Source organism: Peromyscus eremicus, chromosome 20 (genome assembly GCF_949786415.1).
Source record: "Peromyscus eremicus chromosome 20, PerEre_H2_v1, whole genome shotgun sequence".
Classification (NCBI taxonomy): Eukaryota; Metazoa; Chordata; class Mammalia; order Rodentia; family Cricetidae; genus Peromyscus; species Peromyscus eremicus.
Window position 1 is genome coordinate 27,918,081 of NC_081436.1, and position 26,939 is coordinate 27,945,019.

The 26,939-nt window shown below is 53.1% G+C and overlaps 1 protein-coding gene across 3 annotated transcripts in view; it reads right to left on the reverse strand.

The window, feature by feature from the left end:
- Window positions 1-17,401: 17,401 nt before the first annotated feature.
- The window catches only part of Adgrb1 (adhesion G protein-coupled receptor B1), a 60,823-nt gene continuing 51,285 nt past the window's right edge, over window positions 17,402-26,939 (reverse strand). For all 3 annotated transcript variants that reach the window (XM_059247109.1, XM_059247108.1, XM_059247107.1), the window contains exons 24-30: window positions 25,674-25,845; window positions 24,021-24,116; window positions 22,592-22,631; window positions 19,566-20,269; window positions 18,731-18,766; window positions 18,450-18,557; window positions 17,402-18,078 (exon numbers count right to left, since the gene is read on the reverse strand). In XM_059247109.1, the coding sequence (XP_059103092.1) occupies window positions 17,881-18,078; window positions 18,450-18,557; window positions 18,731-18,766; window positions 19,566-20,269; window positions 22,592-22,631; window positions 24,021-24,116; window positions 25,674-25,845 (1,354 nt within the window). In that variant the 3' untranslated portion in view covers window positions 17,402-17,880. The remainder of the gene's footprint in view (window positions 18,079-18,449; window positions 18,558-18,730; window positions 18,767-19,565; window positions 20,270-22,591; window positions 22,632-24,020; window positions 24,117-25,673; window positions 25,846-26,939) is intronic.

Sequence of the window (26,939 nt, forward strand, 5' to 3'; positions counted from 1 at the left end):
CACTAGGTAGCAAGAGCTGGAGACTTCAGAATAGGTGTTGCCATACCCAAACAAGAGCCTAAGTCTTGTATAATATTAGGGGGACCAGCCTTAATATTATACATTCCAGAGGCTCAGGAGAGAAAACTACGATCAGCGAGGACTATTTTCGGGAAATAGAATCTCAGCACACCGAGCTCTTTAGTCCATTTGCTTTAATTTTCCTCTGAGATAAAATCCTATCTACATAACTTCAGTTCTGTTCTCGTGCCTAGCTCCTTTCTTGCCTGACTTCTCTCTACCTTTGTCTACTGTTCCCTCTAAGTTCTATCTTAAGTCTCTCGTCTTAATTCTGCCTCATCTAGGTCCTTCTCATCTTGTTCTTACCCAGCTAGTACTTCTCCACCTGGCTCTTCCTCATCTTCCATCTCGTCCGCAAGTTCTCTCTGGTCAAAATCCTCTTTATCCCTCTCAGTTTTCCATCCTCAAGTTCTCTACATTCTCCCCAAGTCTCCCAGAAATCATAAGCCCAAGCAACAGCGATCCTCTGGCAGAGCAAGGTCACCAGGCTTGAATTCTTATGGGTCATAAAGAAAGGTAAGAATTTTCCTCAGGCAGTGACCACCAGGCTTTCTTTTACAATCCAAAATGGGAGTGGTAAAAGAGGAGGTCAACTGAGTGCTAATGATTGGTTAGTATATCAAAAAGGGGATCTACGCGCTCAGTCTACATTCCTAAGAATGTAGGTAAAAAGTCAGGGATCTATTAGTAAGGTTGTATAAGAAAGGAGGGTCTCACCTTAAATTGCACAAGAAATAAAGCTATCCGCCTGGCCTAGGAGACAGGTGTTGTTTCGTTTGGCCTTAGATGCTTGATAGGCATTTTAGATAAATACACTGTTAGGAGTTCTTGGAAGCACACAAGAAAATCATCTTAGGAACCAGCTAATATGTATATATACAAAAGCTAAAATATCACCAAAACTTCTTAAGCCATGACTTGACCTTTGGAGCAGTCCTTGACTTTTCCGAGTAGTAGCTTTTGTGATAGTAGCTGAGTTCCATTACAGTTTTCTTGTGGCTTGCAGCACCTAAGCCCCTAGGAACCACCCTTAGCAGCCCCTTGTCCAACCCTTGTTTTCCCTCAGCCAGGTCCAGGCCGTCCCACATGCCTACCCTATTCATCTGCCTGTCCACATCCATCCTGCCCTCAGATAGGTCTTCCATGAACCTGCTTAATCAACTACCTCGCTCTTGTGGCCACTGAACCTCTCACACTTGCCCAGGACCTTTGCTTAGCTAACCCCCAGGACTTGGTGGGACTTACAGCCTTCCCACCCTCAGCTCGGCTTCTCTGCTGTTGTGTGCTTCTCCTGTGGATACTCACTCTCTCTAGCAAAGTCACCTTCCTCAAGCCCATCCAGGTCCTCCAGCCATGCCCAGTGCCCTGGCCTACCACAGTGGCATTAGGATACCATGGAGACTACCAGGGTAGACTCAGGATATTCTAGGATCATAGCCACCAGTGATGGGAAATTGAGTTTACACATAGCCAGTGCCTTGGATGTGGCTCTTCAGGGGCACATAGCCTCCTACAAGATGTTCAGAGTACTGTGACTGTTCAGGGTGGAGGTGCTGGGTCATATCAGATGCTCCAAAATCATTAGACACTCACACCTGTCAGTCACGTCCCCAAAGGGGAGACAGGAGGATTGAGGAGTGATCAGAAGCAGGAAAGAGATGAAGAGGCTCTGGATAGCCCCTAGGACCAGAACTTCCGAGTCAGTCCTAAATTCAGACAAACCCATCCAGCTCCTGACCCTTGATAGCAGGTAAAACCCAGGGCTACAGCTCTATCCACAACAGTGGATATACTGGAATTACAAATCTCGGTGTGGCTGGAGGAGAATGGCCCCACAGACAACACTCAGACTAAGCAGCCAAAACAACAAAAAGAAGCTGGCGGGCAGTGGGGCGGGCAGGGGTACGCAGCTCCAGCCATGGAACACAGGCACAGGGTGAGAGAGGTCGCGGCGTGTGTCGGGTGGAGCAGCAATTTCTGGCCTCCGAAGGTGGGATCTGAGCTGCTGCTAGCAGGCCGGGTTATTAAGCTGGCCCGCATGGACAGGTGGGCTCTTAAAGGGCCACTAGGACTGTAGCGACAGCCCACCCACACATTGGGGCGCCAGATATTGTGATATATCCATGGCAGTCTGCTTAAGGAGTGTTAGGGAATTTGTTAGGATATAAATTGAGGAGAACAACTCACTAAACAGGATAAGGAAAATTCATCACAGCGCCATCATCTGCTGATGGCTGCTTCTGTCGCCCGAGTCAGTCCACACCATCCAAGCCAATGAGGGAGAGAAGAGAGTGAGATGTACATGCCCCTCAGGTCTTACACTAGCCCCAAGGCCACGCCCTGGGGGCTGGTACCTCAAGGTCACAGGTGGAACAGGTACCCACTACAGAGCTGAGAGCAGAGTCAGCAAGAGAAAGGCAGTCCATGGTCTGGGATGCCCTCGAGAGGCTGGCCTGAGGAAGGGCAAGGACATGTCCCTCCAGAGTACTAGGGACATGAGTTGGTGAGGGGTGGACAACTTTTACAGCATGTGTGATAGATGCTTCCACTAAAAGACAGCAATATACCTTCATCTTGGGCACACTACACTAACTGTATTTTTATGTGTTGCCAGAAAATTCTAAAGTCTTAAAGAAAGTTAAGACCCCCAAACAGTGAGCTGATACAAGAATGGTGAGGGAAGGCACTGAGAAATCCAGGGTCACTGGGACTGAAGAGAACATGGGGCTGGGATTAGAAGAAAGGCCCTGGTTCCCACAGGGAAGGGAGTTGAACCCAGGCTACACTAGGTCAGGACTCCAAAGGGTCCTCAGGACAGTAGCACCCACCCATTCCAAGAGGCAGGGGCAGAGCTACCCTGCAGTGAGGTGCTCCCACCGTATGCCCTCTTCATATAGATGGCTGGGTTAAATCACAAATGGACCCACGACAGACAATTAGAGACAAAGGGGTCAGAGGCCGCGCCATGGGAGCTGAGAGAGAGGTCTCAGCAGATTTCAGCTCCCAGGAACTTCAGATACCACAAGGAACAGCACAGCAGTCAAAACACCCATGCACAAAACATTAGCACAAGAATCAGCACACCAGGAAGGGCTGAAGAGAATGAGATGAAATTCTGAGACGTTCTCCAAAACAGAAGAAACACACGAATCCATAATTTTAAGGAGAGCAATATACACCAAGTAACAGAAAACCATGTAAAGAAGTCAAAAATCTTGAAAATGGCTATTCCCACCCTCAGGAATAACAGACAGTTTTTGATGATGTCACTGAGAGCACAGTGACATTTCCTAACTGCTGCTCAGGAGTATAAACCCCAACTAACTTCTGAGCAGAAAGGCAAAAGCAATCAATGCAGGAAGAAGTACTTCAGTGTCCCTTTAGAAAGGGAGCCATTGGCTCTCCACATGCAGAAAACCTAACTGGCCTCATCTCCGGGAACACTACAGTGAAGCCAGCACCAGGATAAAATGGGCTGCATGAAGAACAGCTTCCAGGGTAGCAGGATTTGCTAGAGACGATTGTTATCCCCCGTGGGTAAAAAAGAATGTATGGGGCAAACTTCAAAAGCACAAAATATTCTAGCACTCAGAAGGCTGGGAGGATGACAAGTTTCAGGCAGCCTGAGTTACACAGCTTCATTAAGATTAAAGGCTATGGCAAACCAAACAAAAAGAAGGCGGCTCACAGCAACCCAGTGTCCTGGGAAGCATCACCACAGCTGGACATGTGTGTATTGACCAATCCATGGATGAAGCAGAGAGACATCAGGAATAGCTATGAAGCTGCGATGGTTCTCCACGGGCAACTCGACTTGGAATCACCGTGGAAACACACATCTGGGTGTGTCTATGAGGATGAATACAGAAAAGTTTAATAGAGGAGGGATGCCCCACCCTGAATAGGGGTCGCACTCACTATCCTGTGGCCTGGGGTTCCAGACTGAGTAAAAAGGAGCACCAGGACTCATGACCCTGCTTCCTGGCTGTGGGTACAATGTGACTGGCTAGCTGCACCACACTCCCGCCACCCCACCTTTCCCACCACAGTAAACTGTATCCCTTGGACTGTGAGACATGCTAATCCCCTCCTTCCTTCCTTAAAGCTGGTTCTGTCATGTGTCCATCACAGCAAGGAGAGAAGTAACCGATACAGATGGGTTACAGAGCAGACAGGCCAGGACAAGCAGTACCTCCAGCAGAGAAATGGGTCAAGAGCACCGTGGGCATGGAAGACTCGGGGCCCATGACCACAGGGAGAGAAGCAGAAGTTTGGGAATAACAAGGGGAGAGATGCCTGGAACAAGGCCCCCCAAGCCTTCCACGCTTCTTTGGCAAGTCAGTCAGCTGATGCCTGGTGTAGGCAGGGTGGCGGTGCACCTCGGCACAACTGGAGTACAGCCTGACGCCACGTGACCTGATGAAGCCCACATAGCACCGTTGACCAGTGAGTTCTCATGCCCAGCCACAGCGGCCCGTGTGAGGATGTGTCTAACAGGAACGCTGGCGAGCGTGTGTGTGCAGTAACGAGAGAAAACGTGGGGAATGCACGCACAAAGGACCGCAGGGTGGCGAAGGGGACTGGGTCCAAGAGCAAAGCATCTCTCCTGCCAGATGCAGTTGAATTTCACATTGACATCCTGAGGATCTGAGGAGGCAGGGCAGCTGGTACACCTCACAACTGCAAAGGGTTCTGGGCTGGTCCCAGGTCTCAGTTTTTCTCTGGTATTTCCGGGCCAGTACTCAAAGGCAATCCAAAGCCTAGACGTCGTCATCAAGCACAGACAGACAGAGCTTCAAGAGCAGCCACCTGTTTGTGATCCAGGAGATAGAGATGGCTCCTATAGGGAGGAAATGCCCCTCTGCCTTCTCTGTGCGTCCGTCCATCTGATGCTCCAGTCTTGGGAAATCTTAAAACGAGCCGTACCAGCACCGAAGACACAGTCCCCAGAGGCAGGAGCGGGGACTGAGGGGGCAGGGGATGCCCCTGCTTTTCTGTTTTCTCTTTGTTCTCTAGGTGCCTGATACCTTGGAGATGGCCAGTCGCACAGATGCCTCATAGAGCCAAGAATCTTAGACCCCCATTTGGAAAGCCAGTTTTGCCGGGCGGTGGTGGCGCACGCCTTTAATCCCAGCACTCGGGAGGCAGAGGCAGGCAGATCTTTGTGAGTTCGAGGCCAGCCTGGTCTACACAGAGAGATTCAGGAAAGGCACAAAGCTACACAGAGAAATCCTGTCTCAAACAACAACAGCAAAATAAATAAATAAATAAATAAATAAATAAATAAATAAATAAATAAATAAATAAATAAAAGGAAAGCCAGTTTTGCAACCCAAAATTACATGATCTGTAAAGAATCGGAAAACCCCCAGCAGCTGCAGGGGAAAGAACATCAGGCAAGCCAGGGTCCCGAGGGTGAATTTTCAAAGACCGTGCCTGAGCAACCACGGCTGCCATGCTCTGAGAAGCAATGCAGTGAGTAGGAAGTGGAGACTTCACAACAGAAGAGCAGACGACAGAAGAATCAAGGAAAACAAGACAGGAAAACAAGAACAGAGAAGAGAGAAAAAAAATCAGACAGGACAGAGGAAAGAACGAAGTAGAAAGACAAGGCAAGGAGGAAGCAGAAGCATCAAAGAAAGAAACGGGACAGAAACAGTCAAAGCCCAAGGCAGCAGAGTTGATGGGAGACAAACCCGTGGGCTGAGCCACCTGGAGCCCAGGAGCCTCCTGCAGCCACCTGAGCTTGGATGAAGGGGCCAAGGCAACAGAGCGCAGCTCGGATGCTCTCATCTTCCCTCTCACACAAAAACGATCAAACACCCACATGCTCACAATCATCTGTAACGTTAGGGGATCCAACACCCTCTTCTGAACTTTGCAAGCCCTACACACATACACAGACATACGCGCAAACAAAACACATGCCACATGCAGAAACTAAAAGAAAAGGTTAATTTTTTTTAAATTTAAAAATAAAGTTATCAGATTGGCAGTATAGGGGGCGTGGCTAGCACCTGTAATTCTAGCATTAGGGCAACTGAGCCAGAGGAGTGCCATGAGCGGGAGGTCAGCCTGGGCTACATGTTCTGTTCCCAGGTCAGCCTGAACTAAAGAATTAGATGCTGTTTCAAAACCAAAACCATCGGAGTGGACATTAGAGTGTGCAAGACTAAAAACTCCTAAAATATGGTAGGAAAAAACCAGAATGACCTTGAATTGAGCAGTAAGTCCTTAGGTCAATACACACACACACACACACACACACACACACACACACACACACACACACGCGCGCACGCACACACGCGCACACAAACACATCCAGGCCAAGGGGAAAAAAGTTAAAGCTCTTCACAGAGCATTCTGCTCTACAAAAGATATTACTTTTAGAATGAAGAGGTTGGCCCCGGGCTGGGAAACAGTGGAGGAACAGTAAGTTAACCAGCAACGGGCACCATGTGTGTAGTAAGATGGCTGAGAACCACTAAAACGCAAGGCAGAGCCCGACACCAGCAAGCGCTGATAAGGAAAGGCAGGTGAAACGGCCACAGAGGAAGACAAACAAGACACAGCCTTGACCTTCTCGTCCAGACATTGGCGTCCAAGGCATTTACTGGAAGGAGCTGGAAACTTACAAGGGCTTCATTCACAACTTCCCCAACCTAAAAGCGACCGAGATATCTCTCAGTAGAAGAGTGGATTAACTGTGATGTGTTCAAACAATGGGCCGTTGTTTGCTGAAACACGCAACAAGCTAAGCCATGGCAGGAGCAGATTTACACGCAGATTCCCAAACGACAAAAACGCCAGCCTAGAGTCGGGGAGATGGTGCAGTGGGTAAGAGCAAGGGGGAGTTGAGTTTAAATCCAGCACCCTAATAGCAATAATAATAATAATAATAATAATAATAATAATAATAATAATTTAATAATAATAATAATAATAATAATAATAATAATGTGGAGAACAGTAGAGGGAGATGCTCAGTGTCCTCCTCTGGCTTCCACAAGCACATACAGGGGTATGTGCACCCACATGCACGTGTACACATACACCACATACACCTGTCTGAAAAGGCTACCAACCGCACAAGTCCAGAGACTAGAAGGCTGAGGCCAGGGGACCATTTGCTCCAGGCCAGCCTGGGCAGCTTTCTGAGACCCTGACTCAAGGCCGAAAGGGCAAGCGGGGTATGGCTCAGTGGTAGGGTGTTCACCTACAATGTGCGAGGTCCTGGTTTCAACCACAGTGTTGAAGAATTAAGAAAAAGCCAGGCCCGGCTGTCAGGAGAGGGCTTGACAGGAAACAGGATGGGTGGTCTGGGGCACTGTTCTGTGTACTGCTCACTGCTACAGTTACCCAAGCCCAACTCACAGAGCATGGAGCAGATGAGTACACACTTGACAAAGCTCATTGAAGACTTCAAATGGGCACTTCCCTGTGCATATGTAAATGGAGCCTTTGCTAAACTTGAATGAAATGGTGAAATCCAAGAACCTATGGCCACGTTCATTGCCATGTGCCGAGAAAGCTGTTGAGTATAGTTTTGTGTAATTGGAGCTATGTGCTCAGCTATATATTTTTTTAATTAAAATAACCCATGTGGAGAAAGGAAAAGAGGAAAAAGTAACAGATCGGATGCACACGTAACAACCAGATGGGTGGCTTTTAAAATGTGCTTAGTGGAAATTTTTAAGATATGGATTAAGATATAGAGCAATATTGAAATGAGCTGTGCTTCGATCACTGGGCCCCAGTTATGCAAGGTACCAGTGGGAGGGGAGCTTGGGCATGGGCCACCACACTCCCCACACTCTCTTCGCATCTTTTTCTATGCCTGGAATGGTCACAAGAATTTCAAAGAAGCCTTTGAACAGGAACCACACATCAACTAAATTATAGCAATTCTTTACAGGCTTGAGCAGAGTTATGGGGACATAAGGAAAGCCTGAGGCTTCTCAAAGGCCAGTGGCAGAAGGTGCCATTGGGTAGATGTAGTTAACTCAATCATTAACAGCAGGGAGACTGACTCAAAAAGGGAGGGGGAGAGAGAGAGAGAGAGAGAGAATGAATCAGCCTGGGACCTCAGCCAGTGCACCCAGATGAAGTCCACACATAGGTGGCACCTTACCCTCCTACAAAATCAAGACAATAATGTCCCACTTGCAGAGTTATCAAATACAGGACTGAAACAGCAGTTAGAGCCCCTGGATGAGGCCAGGGACCAGAGCGAAGTTCTGAGGTCCTTGTGCTATCGGGTGTGGTGCAGGTACCTCCTGGACACATCTTAGCTCTTCTGGCCAATAGGATGCAGAAGAACAGCCAAGAGGGAACAGAAGGAGCCTGTGTGTTCTCCACACCAGTACAAGATGAGACTGCATCTGAAATAAGTGCATACAAGATACAATTATTGCAGAAAATCAAAAAGAGGGACTTCTCAAATCTACCATAGAAGGTGGAAAGACCTAGGAAGCTAAGGTGGAGGAGACAACCAAAAGATGTAAGTTCAACAAATGCAGGAGAAGATTTTCAAAGCCAGTGCGACTGAATTCTAAGTGCAGCTGTGTGCTGTCCCCTGAAGAATACCCTGGAAATAACAACAAAGGACAGAGGGGCTTCAAGTTAGTCTCAGGCAGGGTGGGCTTGAAGTCAAAAGCAACAGCCTTGCCAGAGAGATGGCTGCTTCAGAATCACCCCAAACCTCTGCACTCCAGGAAGACATATTTGTCCTCATCTTTCATTCTTCAAAACACACAAAGCAGCATTTGACAGGACTGCAGGGAATTTTCCACTATGGCAGTGGGAATTTTCCATATGTCTTTTGCAGTTACTGAATGGTTGAGCAGATACAAAATACCGAAAGGTTATGAGAAAAACAGCAGAAAAGAGTCTCCTGGCTGACGAGTCATTTCCGCCACCAGAGGAGCAGAGGCTGTGTCCTTAGGAGCTGGGTGCCCTTCAGTTCCATCCCACATGTTGTACCTGGGGTGTCAGACCCCCACCCCCACCCTGCCAGGCTGAGAGCTCTGTCCCCTAAGATGCCCGGCTGTGGAAAGTCTGCTCGGATTTCTGAGCACTCGGCTCCCATGCCCCACCTCACACTCCCAGACCCTTAGATGCAGCACTTAGGGGACTCCATGATTGGCCACTTGGAAGCTTCCTGATCTCTGTCCTTTGGGAGTTTCATGGAGGCGTCATCATGTGGGCATGGTTAATAAATCACTGACCGAGGTAGAGGGAAGATAACCAGGACACAGAAAGAAGAGCCATCCATAAGCCAAGGAGGGAGGCCTCGGAGAAACCAGCCCTGCCCACACCTTGATCCTGGACTGCAGCCTGCAGAACTCTGAGAACACACCCATCTCAAATAATTGGTTGGCCACTGGGGACCAATTTTACCTTCGCCTTGAGTCCTTTTTCCTGTCCTGGACATTTCAGGAGACTGGCAGTCTCCATTCCCTAGTCCTGCCTTAGATTTTTCTGTGACCAGCCCCTTCCTCAGGCTGTGCAGAGGTTCCAGCTAGCAGCCATCTCATTAGCTTACCAAAGACACTCATCACCCCTGAGAAAGCACTCATCACCCCTGAGAAAGTCCCAGGAGTCACGTGTGTGTGTGTGTGTGTGTGTGTGTGTGTGTGTGTGTGTGTGTGTGCGCGCGCACGCGAGTGCGAGAGAGAGAGAGAGAGAGAGAGAGAGAGAGAGAGAGAGAGAGAGAGAGAGAGAACAAAGACAGGAAGTGTATTTTTTTTAATAGTTTATTTTTATTTTATGTGCATTGGCATTTTGCCTGCATGTACATCTATGTGAGGGTGTCATATTTTGGAGTTATAGACAGTTGTTAGCTGCCATGTGGGTGCTGGGAATTGAACCCGAGTCCTCTAGAAGAGCAGTCGGTGCTCTTAACCACTGAGCCATCTCTCCAGCCCCCCCCCCCTGCGCTTTTTTTTTTTCGGCAAGCGTATTTTATAAGATCACAGAAGTATAGATTTGAGCCATAAAACTGACCATCTTGACTTAATGAAAATGCTCTGCTCTGGGTTGAGAAAATGTGTATGGAATATTTATGAGAAGGCTCACATCTTATGCAACAGAGCATTTGTCACACGGGCTACATTTTACCAGCATGCTAGTTAAATTAGGAATCACAAGTAGGGGTGTACGCCTCTGATCCTAGCACTTGAGAAGGGGAGACGGGGCGATCGAGAATTCCAGACTTATGCTGAGCTACCTAAGAAGAAAGACCCCATCAGAAAAAAAAAAATCATAAATTGCTGGATTTGTTTTTCAAAATCCTACAGTTTAGAACTCTTAAAACGTGTACAAACTAACTTGTCTTCCCAAGGAAGGGTTCCTGATAAAATTAGAAAAATAATTACAACCGAATGGTAAAAATAATGCGTATGGGAACCTGTAGGATGGAACTCGAGTGACATGTTGAGAGAAGCTGATGGCCTAAAAATGCTTGTATTAGACGCTAAGAAAGGCTAACAATTAACGTGGGAGGAACCGAGCTTGAGCTGGTGGTTGGTATTCACTGCTGCACTCAGGCAAAGAAGAAAGTGACAGGCAGGAGCAGGAATTAGCGAAGGGGCCCCCAGGGGCACACAGTGGCTTCCTGAGCAAGGTGACTGAGAGAAAACACAGTTCCCATGTTGGGGATGACAAGGGGGACCCGACATGTCAGCAGTTCTGAGAGTTAACGAGAGGCGATTATGAGCACTGTAAGGCAATGTGTCGGAAGTAGATTCCCAAAGACATCAAATGAATTAAAAGTGACTTAAAAAAAAAACAAACCAAAACCAAAGCCTGCACAGAGCTATGATTAATTGCTGAGAAGGATTTTGTTAAGGGAGGGATGGAGGAGTGTGGGGTGGGGACAGCCTTGGGTGAAGGGCCCAGTGGGGACTCGAGGCTGGGTGGTGGGAAAGCGTGGTAGCTGGAGTGCTGGGTGGGATGTGTGTGGCTTTGAGAGGGAGACGAAGTTCTCCTGCCCTGACCCTGTGCTGAGCCGTCTTGACACAGACACTTCATATTTGCCGGTCCGTGAAGAGCCCAGGCCCAGATCAGCACCAGTCAGCACTCGGGCTTAGCTCTTGCTGTGGTCAGTCTGGAAATGGAAATTATACGCTGTCTCAGCTCCATGACCTGTGCACAGGAGACCTGCTGTGGGGCGGGAAGAGGAGCAGCCCACTTCTACAAAGTGGAACAATGGTAGTGGTCCAGGTCCTGCCCCTCAGGATGCTGGAAGCTGTCACAGTGATCCGCCCTCACCACCCCTCCATTTGGTCCAGCACAAGGGGACAAACGTGGGAAGACTCAGTCCTCGTTGACTCCTTCTTGAGAGTCTCCATGGGAACCACTACTAGGACATACCTATGCGTCCTGTGCTCCAGGGTCCCTCTCAGCCACTAATGCTGTCGAGAGCCTCCTCTGAGCACATCTTCATGTGTGCATGCTTCAAGGTCCATGTCCTGAGCAGAACCAGCCTTACGTAAGAAGGCACATGATGAGTTTGGAGACACCAGGGGTGAATCAGGGGTGGGGCTAATGTTAGAATTCCTAACCACTCCCCCAGCTACATGACTGCACATGCTCTGTCCAGTAGCCAGGTAAGATGCTTAGTCATCCCAGGGCCTTACATCCTATGTAATCCATGTGCTGCTTGATCACGTAATCTATGCGCATGCGTGGTGTAGCTACGTGAGCCCATATGCACATGTGCGGGGGGCGGGGCGATAAAAGCAGCTTCCACCTATTCCTTCCCTCTCTTCCTGCACGGTCATTCCATAGGCCTATGCACACCCCTTCTATTCCCTTCCCTTAATAAACTCTTATTGCAGGTTTTGCTGTGCCTCGTGGCTTCTCTCGTAGGATAAACAGCGCCACTTAATAAATAACAGCCAGGCCATGCCAAGCTATCCAGAAGGAGGTCTTAGCAAAGTCTGTGGGCAGGGTGCTTGTTGCAGACGCAGGGAGACTGAGAAAAGCCTGGTATATGAAGGAAAGGTCATGTCCCTTTCGGTGATTCACTCACCCTTACTCAGCCCAGGCCACGTCCATCCTCCCTTTCTCCCATTCTGGCCTTTGTCCAGTAGGGGTTGAGTTTGTCCTATGGAGGGACAAGCGGAGGAGCCTCTGAGAGAACGCTGAACCTCAGCAGGGCCTGGGTTGCACCAACAGACACAGAGGACAGGTGGGGGTACATGCCAGTGCTAGCCAGTGAGGAGTGGCCCCGGGCCCACGTTCACTGTGAACTCAGAGAGGCTCGGCTACGGAGGTCATTTAGAACGCAGAAGTCCTGGCCTCTAGCCCCACACTCCTACCAGGAACCCCAAGAGAGAGGATAGGAAGATGTTAATGGGGTGCTGCCTTTAGCCTCCCCCATCCTTGAGTGAGGTCCATATGGTGTTCCCAGGAAGCCATAAGGAGCCCAGCAACACCTCCTCTGCTTGAGGACAGCTGTGTGTCAATGTCCCATCCATGCTGGCCTCCTTACATCCATCTGGTCCCATTTCCCAGTGAGGCCAAGGGAGTGGGGAGGGGAAGCCCCTGGGCCCCCATGGTACTTGAGTGAGCCCACACAATGTCCACTGAGATTGGGAAGGGGTGACTGATTGTCCTAAGATTCCACACCTCTAAGTTCACAACCCTTAGAAGCTAGCAGCTTCTAAGGTCTCCAAATTGACCACAGAACTTCCAGGACCCAAGCTCAAACTGTTGTAATGAATTGTCTAGTAAGCTCTGGGCGCCCTGAACAAGCCAGACTTCCAGGCCCCTGAGTCACACAGGCTCTGGGGGGAGACTCTGAGGTGCAGGGAGGGAAGATTCTGGAATCCACGTCAGTGGTGATGAGCTTGGGTGCTGTCTCCCTCATTGCCTAGGCCTTATTTGGAGGTGCTTCCGCTGCGTGGGGTGCTGGCTGGCACATTTGCTAGCTGCTCAGAGTTTCTCCTGCCTGGTTATTTTTAGGGCCTGACAAAGGGGAGCCCGAAGCTTCTCGACTACTCAAGAAGCTTTGCGTTAAAAATCTGAAGCCCTGGGAGTCCCTAAGGACTAAGGATCCCAATAGGGAATCTTAGACCCAGAGGGGGCATGTGAGGCATTGGGAAAAGCAGACTTGACCCCCTTTCCCTGATCATCCCTTAGTAGCCAGTGAAGCAGTAGAGGCCACCCTGAGAGTTTGGACCCTTAATGGGCAGGTGCTCGGAGGCCAGGTCTGAGATGCCTCCAGGGTCCTAGAGTCCTCCTCAGGGTTGGTTCCTTAGCACCAAAGCACTAGCAAGAATCTGAGGGCAGAGCAAACTAGGACCACAGGACTTTACATCTATCTAAGAGTACTGTTTGGCCACCTCTGACCATGAAGAAAGCCAAGAGGTGGTTGAGCCTGGGTGGGAGTGTTAGTTGCTGGGCTCTTTGGGTGATCCATCAGCTGCCGCATAACCTCATGGGCATTCAGGAAGCCACGAGGAGCTGGCACTTCTTCAGCCCGCATCCTCCAGCACAGCCCCCCCACTTCCCAAGGCCATAACAGGGTAGAGGAAAAAAAAGGGGAAAGTCTATCTAGCAGAAGATTCTGGAACAAGTCCTAGATCCAGGATCATCTTGTACATTTGCTCCCATCTGGGGACAGCCCTTGGGAAGCAGGACCTGGGGAGGAGAATGGGGGGGGGGCACGATGACATTGAAGGATAGAGTTTTCCAGGGCAACAGGAAGGCTCACATGATGGAGCACAAGGCAAGTAGGTTAGATGCGAAGTCTCTTTGCCAAATTGGGCCCAGGAAGTGGAAGAGAGGTCATTGTAGAGGCAAGGCATTATGGAAAGGGGCTAGAGCAACTCACAGCCCCCTTTCCGAAGTGTTCACATTAGTCACAGGGGGATGAACAGACGGAACCAGGTAAGGAGGGGCATCCTCCGGATTGGAGGGGTGTGGGTGTTGATAAGAACTCAGTACCTGCTGGCAGCTGCTCCTACTGGCTGCACCCCCAGTTGACGCAAAGCCTTGCTGTCCTCATGTGTCCTTCCTTTCACATACACCTCCTTCACATTCTCCAGTCTGTAGGAGCCAGGAACAATGAACTGCGAGAACCCAGGTCCTAATCTCACCAGCACAGGGATCATCCACAGAGATCACAGTAGCTACTGTCTTCAGCACCCCTGGGAGGAATGTCACAGCCTCAGCCGTGACCATCACCACGACCACCATCATCATCACCGCTACCCTTACATCTCTAGCACTGTTACTGCTACCATCATGACTATCTGTTGATGCTATCAACCTTACCATCATCATCATCATCATCATCATCATCATCATCATCATCACCAGGACTATAATCACCATCACCACCGTCGTTCCATCCCCTTCATTTCCCTCACCAGCAGCATCATCACCATCGTCACCAGCCTCACCATCATCATTTCTATCACTATCCTCATCAATGCCATCCCCATCCTCACCATTACTACAACTCTCACCTCACAACATCATTGCCACCACCCTCATGACATCAGCATCACCATTACTATTGTCGTTACCCTCATCATCACCATCATCACCACCACACTATCACACTCATCATCATCATCATCTCCATCACCACCATCATCACCATTGGTATCACCAGCACCACCACCACCCTCATCACTAGTAAAATCTCCAGTTCTATGCCTATAAATCACACTTTCACTGTTACCTTTGCGCCCACAGTGTTCCAGCCACCATGGTGACCACCATCATCCCAAGTCCCACAGGTTCCCCTAAGGCAAGCCAGTACTAATGATGGCAGGTTGCGGGGATGACAGAGCCAGCTCCTCCTGGCTTCCTGAATGTCCACGAGGTTACCAGGCAGCTTATGGGTCACCCAGAGAGCCCAGTAACTGTCACTCCTAGTGTCGTGTCTCAGGTTCACTTGTAACAGATAACTAAAATGGGTGGCAGAGGAATTGAGAGGCTAGATCAGCCAAGTCATGCAAGAAGGGCCCAGACAGATCTCTCTAGAAGCCCAGCCAGCTTGGGGCTCCACAGGAAAGTGGTGCCTTGTGGTGGTAGCAGCAACTGAGGATGGTGTCAGTGCCCTTGAGAAAGACAACCGTTGGGGCCAGTCAATGGTGTCAGGAGAACCAAGTTCCAGGCACAGCCCCTCCTGACCTGTAGGATGCCAGCAGCATCCTCTAATCACCCTGAGTCTTGTTCCTCACTATAGACAAGATCTGCCCCTGCTTGCCAGGTGTCAGGAGCATAGCATTCCAAAGGCAAAGGGGCCTGAAAGAGGTCTGTGGAAAGGTCCCTGTCCCCACAAGAGTTCTGGGCCAAGGCAACGCTCAGGACAGGACTCCCCTTGGAATGAACATGGAGCCTGCTGGAGTGGGCCCCACTGGAGCAAGGCCCAGGGTGCTGATGGAGCAGAGCCTTCGCTGGCCAGCTCCCTCTGCCAAGGCCGGAAGTAGACAGCAATTTCTGTGGTGAGTCACTCCAGGAGGAGGCGGGAGAATCCTGGGCAGCCATGAGTCCTGGGCATCTCTTAGCACAAATAGCCCTCCAGAGCTGGAGGGCCTGCAGAGGAGGAGAGAGCTGCCTCTGGACACACACTGCATCATGACAGAGCCTTGACTCCACTATTCTGAGTCTCTCCCTTCATGCAGAGGGTGTGAGGGGCTGGGGTACTCCTTGTTGCTTTGTGTTCTGTTGCTGGTGGTGCTGAGTGGGCAGGGACAGGGACGTTAGGGAGCTGGCTAAGGATGCTTGGTCACTCCGTGAGGACAGTGGTAAGTCTGAGCAGAGCTCAGCCCTCCGGACCCAGACCTGGCCCACACGTACATGCTGCCTGCGTAGGCAGGGTGCTGGAACCTCAGGACCTTCTCTATTTGCGTCCATAAGCCCTCCAAGCTTCTTTTAATTCTTAATAGCCGGGGCTGAGGAGGAGACCACGGCCACTCAATTCACAGGAAGCCCTCCAGGTCTGGAGGGCAGGGTCTCTGTGCAGACTGTGGTGTAGTGTGATAGTGATATTCCATGTAACCTGCAGGAGGCGCTGTGATAAGGCTCAGAAGCCTTCCACTGCAGACATGTGCACAGGTGCACACAGTTCACATTAGCCGTGGCATGGTCAAGGCTGGATTATGTTTTGTTGCCAAATCTCACCCAAACATGGTAGGTGGCTTTTGTTTGTTTGTTTGTTTTTTTGCTTTGTTGTTGTTTGTGGTCTGTAGCTAGGGTTTGTGCTGGGCTCTGCATGCCCCTCTCTGGGCATCTGTGGACTTGCCATTCACCCACCCATGTTTGTGCATCCAGAGGTGTGCATGGTCATCACAATTACCTGAGCTCACTGCAGTCACTGTACCAACAGTGCTAATCCTGTCTCTGCCTGCTAAAAAGGATGCTTGTGTGTGTGTGGGGGGGGGGAGGGTGTCAAGGACATGCCCACAGTGAGATTCATAAGAACGAAGATTCAGGTGAGGGTATGAAAACAATCCATACCGGGCTGTCCTCCTTTTCCAGCTCTTGATATTTCAGGGTGCTAGGGGCTCCATATACCCCTCAGGGCCAATGGTCTGTATCTGCGTTCCAGCTCAAGTTGTGGTCTGAAGGAGAGGCCGGAAGGGTTCTGTCTGCAGAAGTTCAGGTTTGCGCAGTCCCAGAGTTGGGGAAAGGAGGGGCCTCCTGGCTTCCCAGCCAGACTCCTTGAGTGGCTTAGGCTGCCCCCTGCTGGAAGCTCTGAGAAATGCAAGAATGCTGAAGCTGGGATGGCATCAGGGAAGGTGGCCCTGGTGGTTCTAAAGCCTCTGGTGATCTGACCACGCTCACCTTTCCCTCCCACATTCGCCCCGTGGATGGATAGGGTCGCTATGGCCTGGGGACAGGAAGTACTTAGTGATGGACAACAGGAGTCAGTACTTGGCTGTGCATAACAGTGGGGCAGGCCTCTCCAAGGTGGGCTCTGGGGGGCTGCAGGCAGAACCCTAGACTCCAGCTACACATTTGTTTCCTTTCACCATTTCAGGTTGTTTCTTTTTTTTTTTTTTTTAATTGTTACCTGTTAGCTCTGTCCTTCCCAAGTGACTTAGGGGTCCAGGAGTCCAATGCTCCTGAGGTGGAGAACTGAGGTACATCTGCCTCAGAGGACCATGTAAGAGGAGGGCGGGCCCCCAGGGCAAGGCGGGGCAGGGCAAGCACACGGGGCAGGAGTTGCCACTGAACGGGCCAGGCTGCTACAGAGAATGAACAGACTGTAAAGCACTGGGTTTTTAATTCTTTTTATTGAAGAAAAGAAAAGGAGAGAAAAAATAGATTCCCCACCCCGCCTCTTTCCAGAGTGGTCTCAGTCCAGCCCCTGGGTCTCTGGGTCAGGACCATGCTCTCTGCCTGGGTCTGGGAGGGGCCCAGGGTCCTGGAAGGGAGTGGGGGGGTCTGGCTGCTTCCCAAGGGATAGGGGTGTCTAAAAAACGGAGCCAGGCTGGCGGGCCACAGGCAGTCCTCTGCAGTGGTGGCTGTGGTGGGCATCCTGGGGACGCTGGCCACACCAGGCCTGTCCGTGTCCACAGCCGCCCGCCCGCCTGCTCGGGCTTGCCCAAGGAGGGCAGAGTCTGAGGCACCGTCTGGCCTCTGGAGCCCTGTGCCCGCGGGCCATGCCATCTCCTGTCCTGTGTCTGGCTCTGGTCCCAGCACCGCGGGCCCTCTGCCTGGCCGCCTCTGAGCGCCCTGAGGCCGGGGCTGGACCCGGCCCGCCACCGCGAGCGCATCTGTGCCCGTCCTATGGTGGAGCGGGCAGAGCAGCATCCCACCTCCTGGCCCGGTGCGGGGCCACCGCCCGCCCGCTCAGACCTCGGTCTGGAGGTCAATGATGTCCTGGCCAACCAGTGGGATGGTGGCACCCGCCTTCTCCCACTCCACACTCCGCAGCTCCAGCGGAGAAGGGGGCAGTGGCTCCAGCTCCTTCTTCACCCAGGCGGGCGTCCCATGGGGCTTGCGGAGGCTCTCCCAGGCCCTCTTGTTGGGAGTTTGCTGTTTCTCTGGCTACTCGGTGCCAGCGACGTAGGCAGGGCAGGGGCAAATGGGAGTGAGTCCACGGGAAGGAAGGGAGGAAGAGAGAAGTCTCTTAGGGAGGGATTCCCAGAGAGAGCAGCAACCCCTGTATCCCAACAGCCCCAGTCTTGGCAGTAGCTGAAGCTCCCATGATGGGGTCAGGGTCGGTACTGTGGGAACGGACAATGTGGAACCCGCCAGCTAGAGCCAGGCTCAGGCTCCTCCTGCCCTGCCCTTTGTACATCTGAGGAGAAGGACAGCGCAGGGGAAGACCGACCAGGAATCTAGGGAGGGAGGGTGGGAAGGAAGTGGGCAGAAGCTGGTGGCGGCTGGAGCAGAGCCCGCCCACCCACCCTCCTGACCTTGCTGTCTACGCCTGGCACTTCCTTCTCCTTCTCAGCCGCATGCTGCAGCTTCCGGTTCAGGTCCTGGAACATGTCCTGGTGCCGCTTACGTGTGTGCATGATCTTCTGTGGGTTGGGGCCACGAGTCCTGAGCCAGGATGGGCATCCACAGCCACCCCTTTGTCCCACCTGCTGCTGGCCCCTGGGCTCCGACCTCGGAGCCCTTCCCCAACTCCCACGTGCTGAAAACAGGCCCTGGTACCCAGCCTGGCTGTCCAGAGAGAGGCACCCGCACTTACCTCAAAGTCCAGTTCTGCATACCGTGATTTCCGCCGCTGCAGGAGAAAGGGGTTGTGTGCATGAAAAATGTGTTCCCTAAAACTGCCTGGACCACGCATCCAGGCCCTCCTGCCTGACAGGTGGAGAGACACCAACCTGCCTTTAGGGGACTGCTGAGGGTGTATCAAGTACCCAGGCTGCCTGTTCCCTAGGGATAGAGGCCCAGCTCTGGGTCCGGAGGGTGTGCTGAGACCAAAGGAAAACCCCGGACAATGATGACATGTGGATGGGGTCTCAGAGCCCTTACTCCAAGGCTACCCCAAGTTCTCTGTGTGCAGTGAGGTCTCACCACACACACACACACACACACACACACACACACGCACACACACACACGCACGCACGCGCACGCACGCGCGCGCGCACACACACACACACACTCCAGGCCTATTTGTCCCTGTCCTCCCTCTGAAGTGTCCAGCTCAGCCACACAGCTGGACCCCTGACAGTGAACTCAGGGTGCTAGCTGCACCCAAGAGGTTGAAGGGCAGATGGTGGCACATCATCCTAGGGTGGGGCAGGTACTTCCCCGAGGGTCCCATCCTGACCTCAGACCCATTGTCCTAAGGGCTGAACAAGGCGCAGGGGCAGTACAAAGCACTAAGCTGACCACAGAGACTGTTGCTATGTGAAATGGGCTAGAGTGCATAAGGATTCTGTCCCTGGGCCAGCCAGACCCACTTCTGACATGCCCTAAACCTAGACAGCACGCAAGTACCAGCCCTTGCCGGGGTGGGGGTGGGGGTGGGGGGGTGTCCACCCATCTCTGCTCTGCAGACCCCGAACCACCCTCACCTCCAGGGAGCTCACTGACAAGGTGGCCACGTTCTCATTCTTGGTCCCAGCACCTGAACTGGGTCCTGGGTGGGCCGCAGGCTCCCCTGTGTCCCCCAGGCTGGGGGGTGCAGGCTCCAGGGTGGGTGGTGGGGGTATGGGCTGCTGGGGTGGAGGGGGTGGTGGAGGTGGAGGTGGTGGTGGGGGCTGGGCAGGGGGCACCTCAGGGGGCGCGCCACCTGGGGGCTCACGGGCAGGTGGGCTCCGGGTGGGGAAGCTGGCGTCAGGCGCCATGCTGAGGTGGATGAGGCGGGTTTGGGGCATCTGGTCAATGTTGATGCTGTACTTGGGCTCCTCCTTGGGTTTGGGCCGGAGTGTGGCCGTGGCCGTGGGCAGGATCACGTAGCTCGTGTCCAGAGCCTTCTCCTGGGCCCGGCTCAGCTCTGAGTCCAGTTTCTTGAAGATGTCTCCATCTCCGATAAAGGAGGACTTGGGGGCCTTGTCCTTTTTGAGGGTGAGGGAGTGGTTGGGGAAGTCGGGCAGTGGCCCACCGGGGTAACGGGGTGAGCCGTGCAGGTGCAGCTTGGACACATTTGCCGGGAGGCTGTTGAAGGTGGGGGGCGGGCCCTTGGCCAGCTTGAGCTTCTCCTCTTCGGGCAGTGACGGCCGCTTGAAGGTGCCTGTGATGGTGGCCGTGCGGCAGGCTGCGATGTCTTTGTTCAGCACTAGTGGGGAGCATCGGAAAAGACAGCAGAGAGGAAGAGGGGGGTCAGAGCGGTGAGAAGGGTCAGCAGCAGCAGCAGGGGCTCAGCCTGGCCAGCCACGGCTGCCACCCTGGTCTCGACCCACACCAGCCCTGACACCCACTCCAGGTCCATTCCATGCTGGCACTTGGACAAAGTTCCTTTGCCTTTTCCAATGAGGACTGCCCACACGCGGGTCTCTACCTGCCTCCCAAGATAACCAGACTGTCACTCATACACGGCCCGTCATTGCAATTCTGAAAAGCAAGCGAGGGTGCCCTCTGCTGGAAAGCACAGGAACTAGGTACTTCCAGGCGGGCAGAACAGCTTCTTCCAGGGAGCCCAGGCTCCCCTCCAGTACTCCCGCCGCACACAAGTCCTTGAAGGGAGGTTGTGCTTGGCATAGATACATCAGCCCCAAGAACCACGAGACCTGGCACACGAGCTCAACCCCTCTGAAGGTCTCTCCTCCCTTGGTTGCTCCTGTGCCTTGATAAAGTCCTTCTTCCTGAAGTTCCCATCCATCCACCTCTCTTGGTTAGCTATCCCAAGCTGTCCAACATTTGGCCTGGGCTCCAGCTCACCATATATCCCATCTGTCACTTGTCCATCAGCTTAGCCCCACTTGCCAACAGAGTACCAGACTAGCTCCGAGTCAAGGCAGCCATCCTCCTGGGCATGCTCTCCAGAGCAAGGTCACACCCCCTTCTTAAGAAGTCTGACCCAGGTCTGCACACTGCCTGTTCTGGTCACACCTAGCCCAGCCTCGTGGCCCACCAGCAGCTCTTATCGTTTCATCAACTATGGTCATCCACAACATCCTAGTTTCCCAGGCCAAAATTCCCTCACCCCCAGCTCCCTCCAATGACAACCTTTGGCTCTTCCAGACTATCCCCCCAGTGTGGCAGTTTGAATAAGAACGACAATAAACTTGAATAAAGAATGAAGGCCATAGGCTCACATTTAAATACTTAGTCTTCAGGGAGTGGTACTATTTTAAAAGGATTAGGAGGTGTGGCCTTGTTGGAGGAAGTGTGTCACGGTGCCACTGGGAGTAGGCTTTGAGGTTTCAAAAGCCCATCCCATGCCCAGAGTCTCTCTGCCTATCACGATGTAGCTCTCAGCTACTGCTCCAGTGCCTGCACACACGTCACCAGGCTCCCCATCATGATGATAATGGACTAAAACTCTGAAACTGTTAAGCCAGCCCTCAACTAGCTTTCTTTCATAAGAGCCGCCTTGGCCATGGTGTCCCTTCATAGCAATAGAACAGGGATTAAGACGCCCAGAATTGTCCTCCTTCAGCCCTTCCCCAACACCCCAGCAATGGACTAGCCATCTTTCCTCTCAATCCGTACGCCCATCTCCAAGGATCAACAGCATCTCAAGGACCTTCTTGGCCTACACACAGCTCATCTCAACCTCTTCCTGCAGGGACTCTGCCCCACTATGGACACCTATCCAGGGACACCTATCATGAGCCCATCAGCTACATTCAACCCACAGCATCTTGAGCTTGACAAGGCCAGCACCCAACTCCCAGTGCTGGGGGTCACCTCTTGGTTAGGCTGTGGAGCTGGATCACTGAAGACCAAGGAAGGGTTTTTCTGCCCCATCCCAAGGCTACCTCCTCCAAGAATCCCACCCAGGCAGCGGCTGACATTCCCCGACTTGGGGACCAGATGGAGCAAAGCCAGAGGGCCCCTCCGCAGCCAGAGATGGTCTGCTACTGTCCTGGCCCCTGGTTCTCCGATGCTATGATTTGACACTGGGAACATGGGGGAGACACTGAGCCCCTTCTTGACTTTGGAAGCTCAGTGTTAGCCAAGTGCCCCAGCAGCAGGTCCTTCCCCTTGCTTCCCTCCCGCTCCTGAGGTCTCCCATTCGCAAAGGGCAACCTCCCCTCTCCCACCCCAGGTTAACAACGAAGAGATGAAGACAACACAGGTGTCTGAGGGAGGGCAGGCAGGAGGCAGGTGACAACGGAGTGTACAGGCAGAAGCAGGAGCAGGGCTGGGTCTCACACAGAACTGGCCTATCTGCTCTGCCCTATGAGGGGAAAAGGGAGAGACAGACATGTGAAGGGGTTACCAAAGATGGTCCCAGCCCAGCATGGGCTCCACGACAGCTTTCTGGGGCTCACACCCACTTGACTCCTTGAAGCCTTGGAGAGGAGGGAGCCCAGGCTGGGCCATGTGAGAGCGGGTGTGGGATGGGGACAGGTAGGGCACACGGATGCTGGGAGTAAAGAAAGAAGCAGATGGGCCGACTGGCCACCATGGCTCTCACCTGTCAGGCGCTCACCTGATCTACAGGCCAGATCCACATCCTTCTCAAAGTCAGTCTGTAAGACAGAGACCGAGGGCAAGATGAGGGCAGGGCTGGTGGCAAGTCGGGCTGCAACCTTCAGCGTGGTAGGAAGGGGGCCACCAAAGCCACACCCACACCTCAGAGGTCACAAATATGCCGATATTGTCACCAAGAGCCCCAGCCCACATTATTAGTCCCCGGGCCACACCGGGTGGCCATGCATCTGTTACGCTTGTCTATGCAAGCATGGGTGTGTCTGTCAGCATTCACATGCATGTGTGGGCTGTGTTTCTGTGAGTTCGTGGCACATGTGCCTTGGTGAGGGCAGAGGACTGTACTGTGTGAGCATGAACATGTATGTTGAGAGGAGTTTTGTGTATATGACTCACACTTCTGTGCATTTTTGTGAAGGAGCATATGCATGTTTCTCCATGCATGTGTTTGTGTCTGCCTGTGTGTGCGCGTGCATGCGTTCAACCATGCGCACTCTCCCTCCAAGGCATCACGGAGCAGCCGGCCTCTGCCCCTCTGGCCATGCTCCCCCAAAAGCCATGCAGCCACCAGGGCTTCCAAAGCCTCTGCCATTCCATCCAAGACAGACAGCAGGGGACAGACACAGACCTGGGCCAGCACCAGCCTCCCCTAGAGCAGAGACATGGTCCCCGCTGCATCTCTGAGGACAGCAGCTGGGGAGGCCATAGTGGTGACCCAGGACCACCTTAGGAGCTTGGGTCTAGAAGACCCATCCGGAGGCCACAGGGCTCCAGGGGGGGTCAGTCTGGCCTTTAATCTCAAACTGGAGGTCTTTCCCTGAAATGCAGGAGCCAGGATGCTGGGAAGGTGGCAGTCTTCCCCTGAGGTCAGAGGTCAGGCCAAGAGAAACATCAAGAGGAGGGAAAGCTGTGTCCCCAAATGACAAAGTACCTGTCCAGCTGACACGTGTTCCCTCTAGATGGTGGCACTGAGGCCCAGAGGGTTGGCCCTGTGTAGACACCACTTGGAGATGCTCCCCAGTGCCTCACTCACCCCTGGGGTGCAAGACACCTGGGACAACATATGGGTGATGCCAGAGGGGCAGGAAGCTGGCCAGCAGAGCCCAGGGCTCTGCTCAGAGGCTACTGTGCCTAGATCCCATAGCTGAAGCAGTCTGCATGGGTAAACTCACAGTTGGCTTGTGCACAGTTCTGGATGGGCCGGCTTTGAAGAAGGCAAAGATGCACACCAGCCCCCACCCAACTCACCAACAGCCTTTCCCAGCTCAAAACCCTGGATCGAGGATTTCCACTTGGCCTCAGTTTCCCCAATTACAAACTGGGCTCAGAGTTCATCTACTAGGGCTACCAGGGCCCAGCAAAACTCTGGGCACAGGGAGGACCTAGAGGTCCCGGTAGGACAGCTGGCATCCCCAGGCAATCAGTCCTACCATGAGCTGGGCATGGCCATTCTGGAAGGAGCCCCCTGAGTCCCCGTTGCCCTCCTCTTGACGGTCTACCACACGACACTTCACAGCGTCCTGGACCTGGAGGAGGGAAAGCATGTCAGAAGAGACCCGGGCCCACATGGCACCTGCTGCAAGAAGCCTCCCTGCAGCTCAGTAATGCCCCTTGTGCTAGGAGGAGAAAGGATATAAGATGAAGACATTTGGAGTTTCTGATGCTGGGAAGGAGCTGCAGACTCCACTGGCTGGAAGCCACTGTAAGAACATTAGCCTAAAGTATGAAGCCTACCTGGCTTCGGGGTCAGTCAGCACCCCCAAAACCCATCCTGACTTCAGGCAAGGAGCCTTTTCCTCATGGCAGGCTGTATGGACAAGGCTAAGGCCAGTCACAAGGTCAGCACAGATCTTGGCAGGAAGAGCCACCAAAGGAAGTGGCTAACCACCCAGGATAATCAGCACAAGGAAGGACAGAGGATCAAACATTATCCTGAAACCCAGGCTCCGGAGATAGCAGTGAGATGCTGAGACCTGCATCAGGACCATACACAGGGGCTCGAGCTGGCGGCTCCACATGCTCACCCTACCCAACGTGGAGGGGTGAGCCCTTTGGCTCTTGGTCACATCTCAACTTCCTGACCACAAGGCTTTTCTGCAGATGCCACTCCTAGGGACAGATCTTAGTGGGATGCTCCGCTATTCTGCTGACGTCTGTCCCGTTACCCTCCTGGAGTGCCTACTTTCACTTTCAGTCAGCTGGCCCTGTAGAAGCCAGAACACCGAGGGAGGAGTGGAGGGCACGAGTGTGATTTCAGAGCAGATCAGTGGCCTTACAATAGGAGGCTAGACTTCACCTGCCTGTGGGCTACAAGTCAGGGCACCTGGTGCGGGGCCAGGGAGCTCCCCAGAACTGTGGATGCAGTGCTCAGGTAGCCAGGACAAGGGGGCTCAGAGGTCATTCTCTGCCTGTGAGTCTCAATGGTCACAGCTGAGTGACACATGACTAGCACAGGGAGAGGGGGAAGGAGGGCACAGGCCTTGTAGGAATACCTTTGCAACTTCAGGCATCCCTCTCTCCCAGGGTGCTCCTCCAGAGCCTCTCTAGAGGAGCAGTGGCATCTGACCTCTTCACTGCCCTGCCAGCCCAGTCTCTTCCGTCAACTGAGGTCCCTGGTTCTTGCAGCTACGGTCGATTTTTGCCCTCTTATACCTGCTGCAGTTCAAACCCCTTAGCAGCAGTCTAGGACGTTAACAGGAGGATGGAGGCAAAAGGCTCTTTCTAGGCCCCAGCCATGTCCCTGCTCTATCTGGAGCAGAAGTTGGTCTGTTGAGGTAAGAGGTACTTCCGTCTACATGCAGCCTCTCTGAGGTCAGGACAGCCATTTAGTCTCCTTACTGCCTCCTGGTGGTGGCCATCAGGACATAGTTGGATATGAACCTCAAGTTCTCACCTTCTGAAAGGTTCAGAAGACACTCCAAGCATCTAGTGCTGGCTCTCCTACTCTGCCCCGTCAGCCACAGACCTCCCCACAGCTGACGAGGTATCCTTGAAAATAAGCTATCCCCCCAAAGGGGGCCATTCCCAGCAACCCTGGCTCCATGCTGGGTACAAGTCCACCTCGAGGGGCCCAGGGCGCCCACCTCTCTGCGCAGAATGCAGTGGACCATCACGATGACGAAGCCCTCCAGTGAGTCGAAGACCGCAAAGAGGATCTGGAAGAGGGCGGAGCGGCGGTCGGTGACAGCGAGCACAGCAGACATCCAGGTCAGCGCCAGCAGCGGCAGCACCACGCAGGAGCTCCACAGGGAGGCCCTGGGGATGGAGGGCGTCAGGGCGGCCCCGCGGGCGCTCCACCTCTCCTGAGGACACCCCTGTCCCCCATCCCCAGGCCTGAGGGCTTGCAAGGGACCCAGCAAAGTAGAGGAGCTCTTTGGGAGAGAACTTGGACCCTGTCCAGGAGGTGACAGAAGGGAGACACACAGGAAGGGTACAGAGACGGGAGAGAGGCACAGAGCAAGGTAGCCAGCCCCTGATTCCATCTTCCAGGCCCTAAGCCCTGGACCCAGAGCCCCAGGGCCCCAACTGCAATACAAGATGGCTGGAGGAGACGGGAGTCTTGGGAGGTACCGAGAGAAGGAGAGAGAGAAACTGTGAGGGAGAGACAGGACAGACAGTGGACAGTTGGACAAGGCCAGAGGGTCAGAGAAGAGACCAAGACAGACAGAACAGACACGAAGGATGGTCTTCCTCTTCCGGGGCTGCAGCTACCCTCCTGAGTCTCAGCGCCCTCCTGTGGCCCCAACCTGAGACAGCCCTGCCTTCAGTACTCAGTCTCTTCTTGGAGCACCTGGCTGGCACGGGGAGCCTAGCAGCCTGAGCCTTCCACGCCCTCCACCAGTACCCGGCCTGCACGCCAACCACCCAGCGTCCCCCCATGCTCAGGTAGGGACATGTGCTGCCCTGAAGCCGTGGGACACGTCGGTGCTTGAGAACTGTGCCTTGTCCCCAACCTCAGCACCGTTGTGGTTCCCAGGAGCCACTGTGGCCTGTCTGTAGCCCCTGCCATTTCTAGGAGTCAGGTGGACATCGGGATCACTTGTTCCTCCCCTCTTGGGGGTCATACTGTCCCCCCAAAGGAGCAGATGGGAGAAGGGAAGTGAACACAGAGTAAGATCTAGGGCAGCAGGGCTTATGGGAGAGGCTAGAGGATCTGAGGGCCCAGTTGGGCAGAGGATCCCCCAAACTCCCACCAAACCAAAGAGTATAGCCCTGACAGGGGTCCTATGTGGGGCCTGGCCAAGCGAGGACACAGCCACCCTCACGTCTCTGGCCTCTGAGGCCACATAGCTGGCTACAGTACCCCTTTACCATGGCCCCTACTTTTGTGCCTTTATGAAACCATGCTA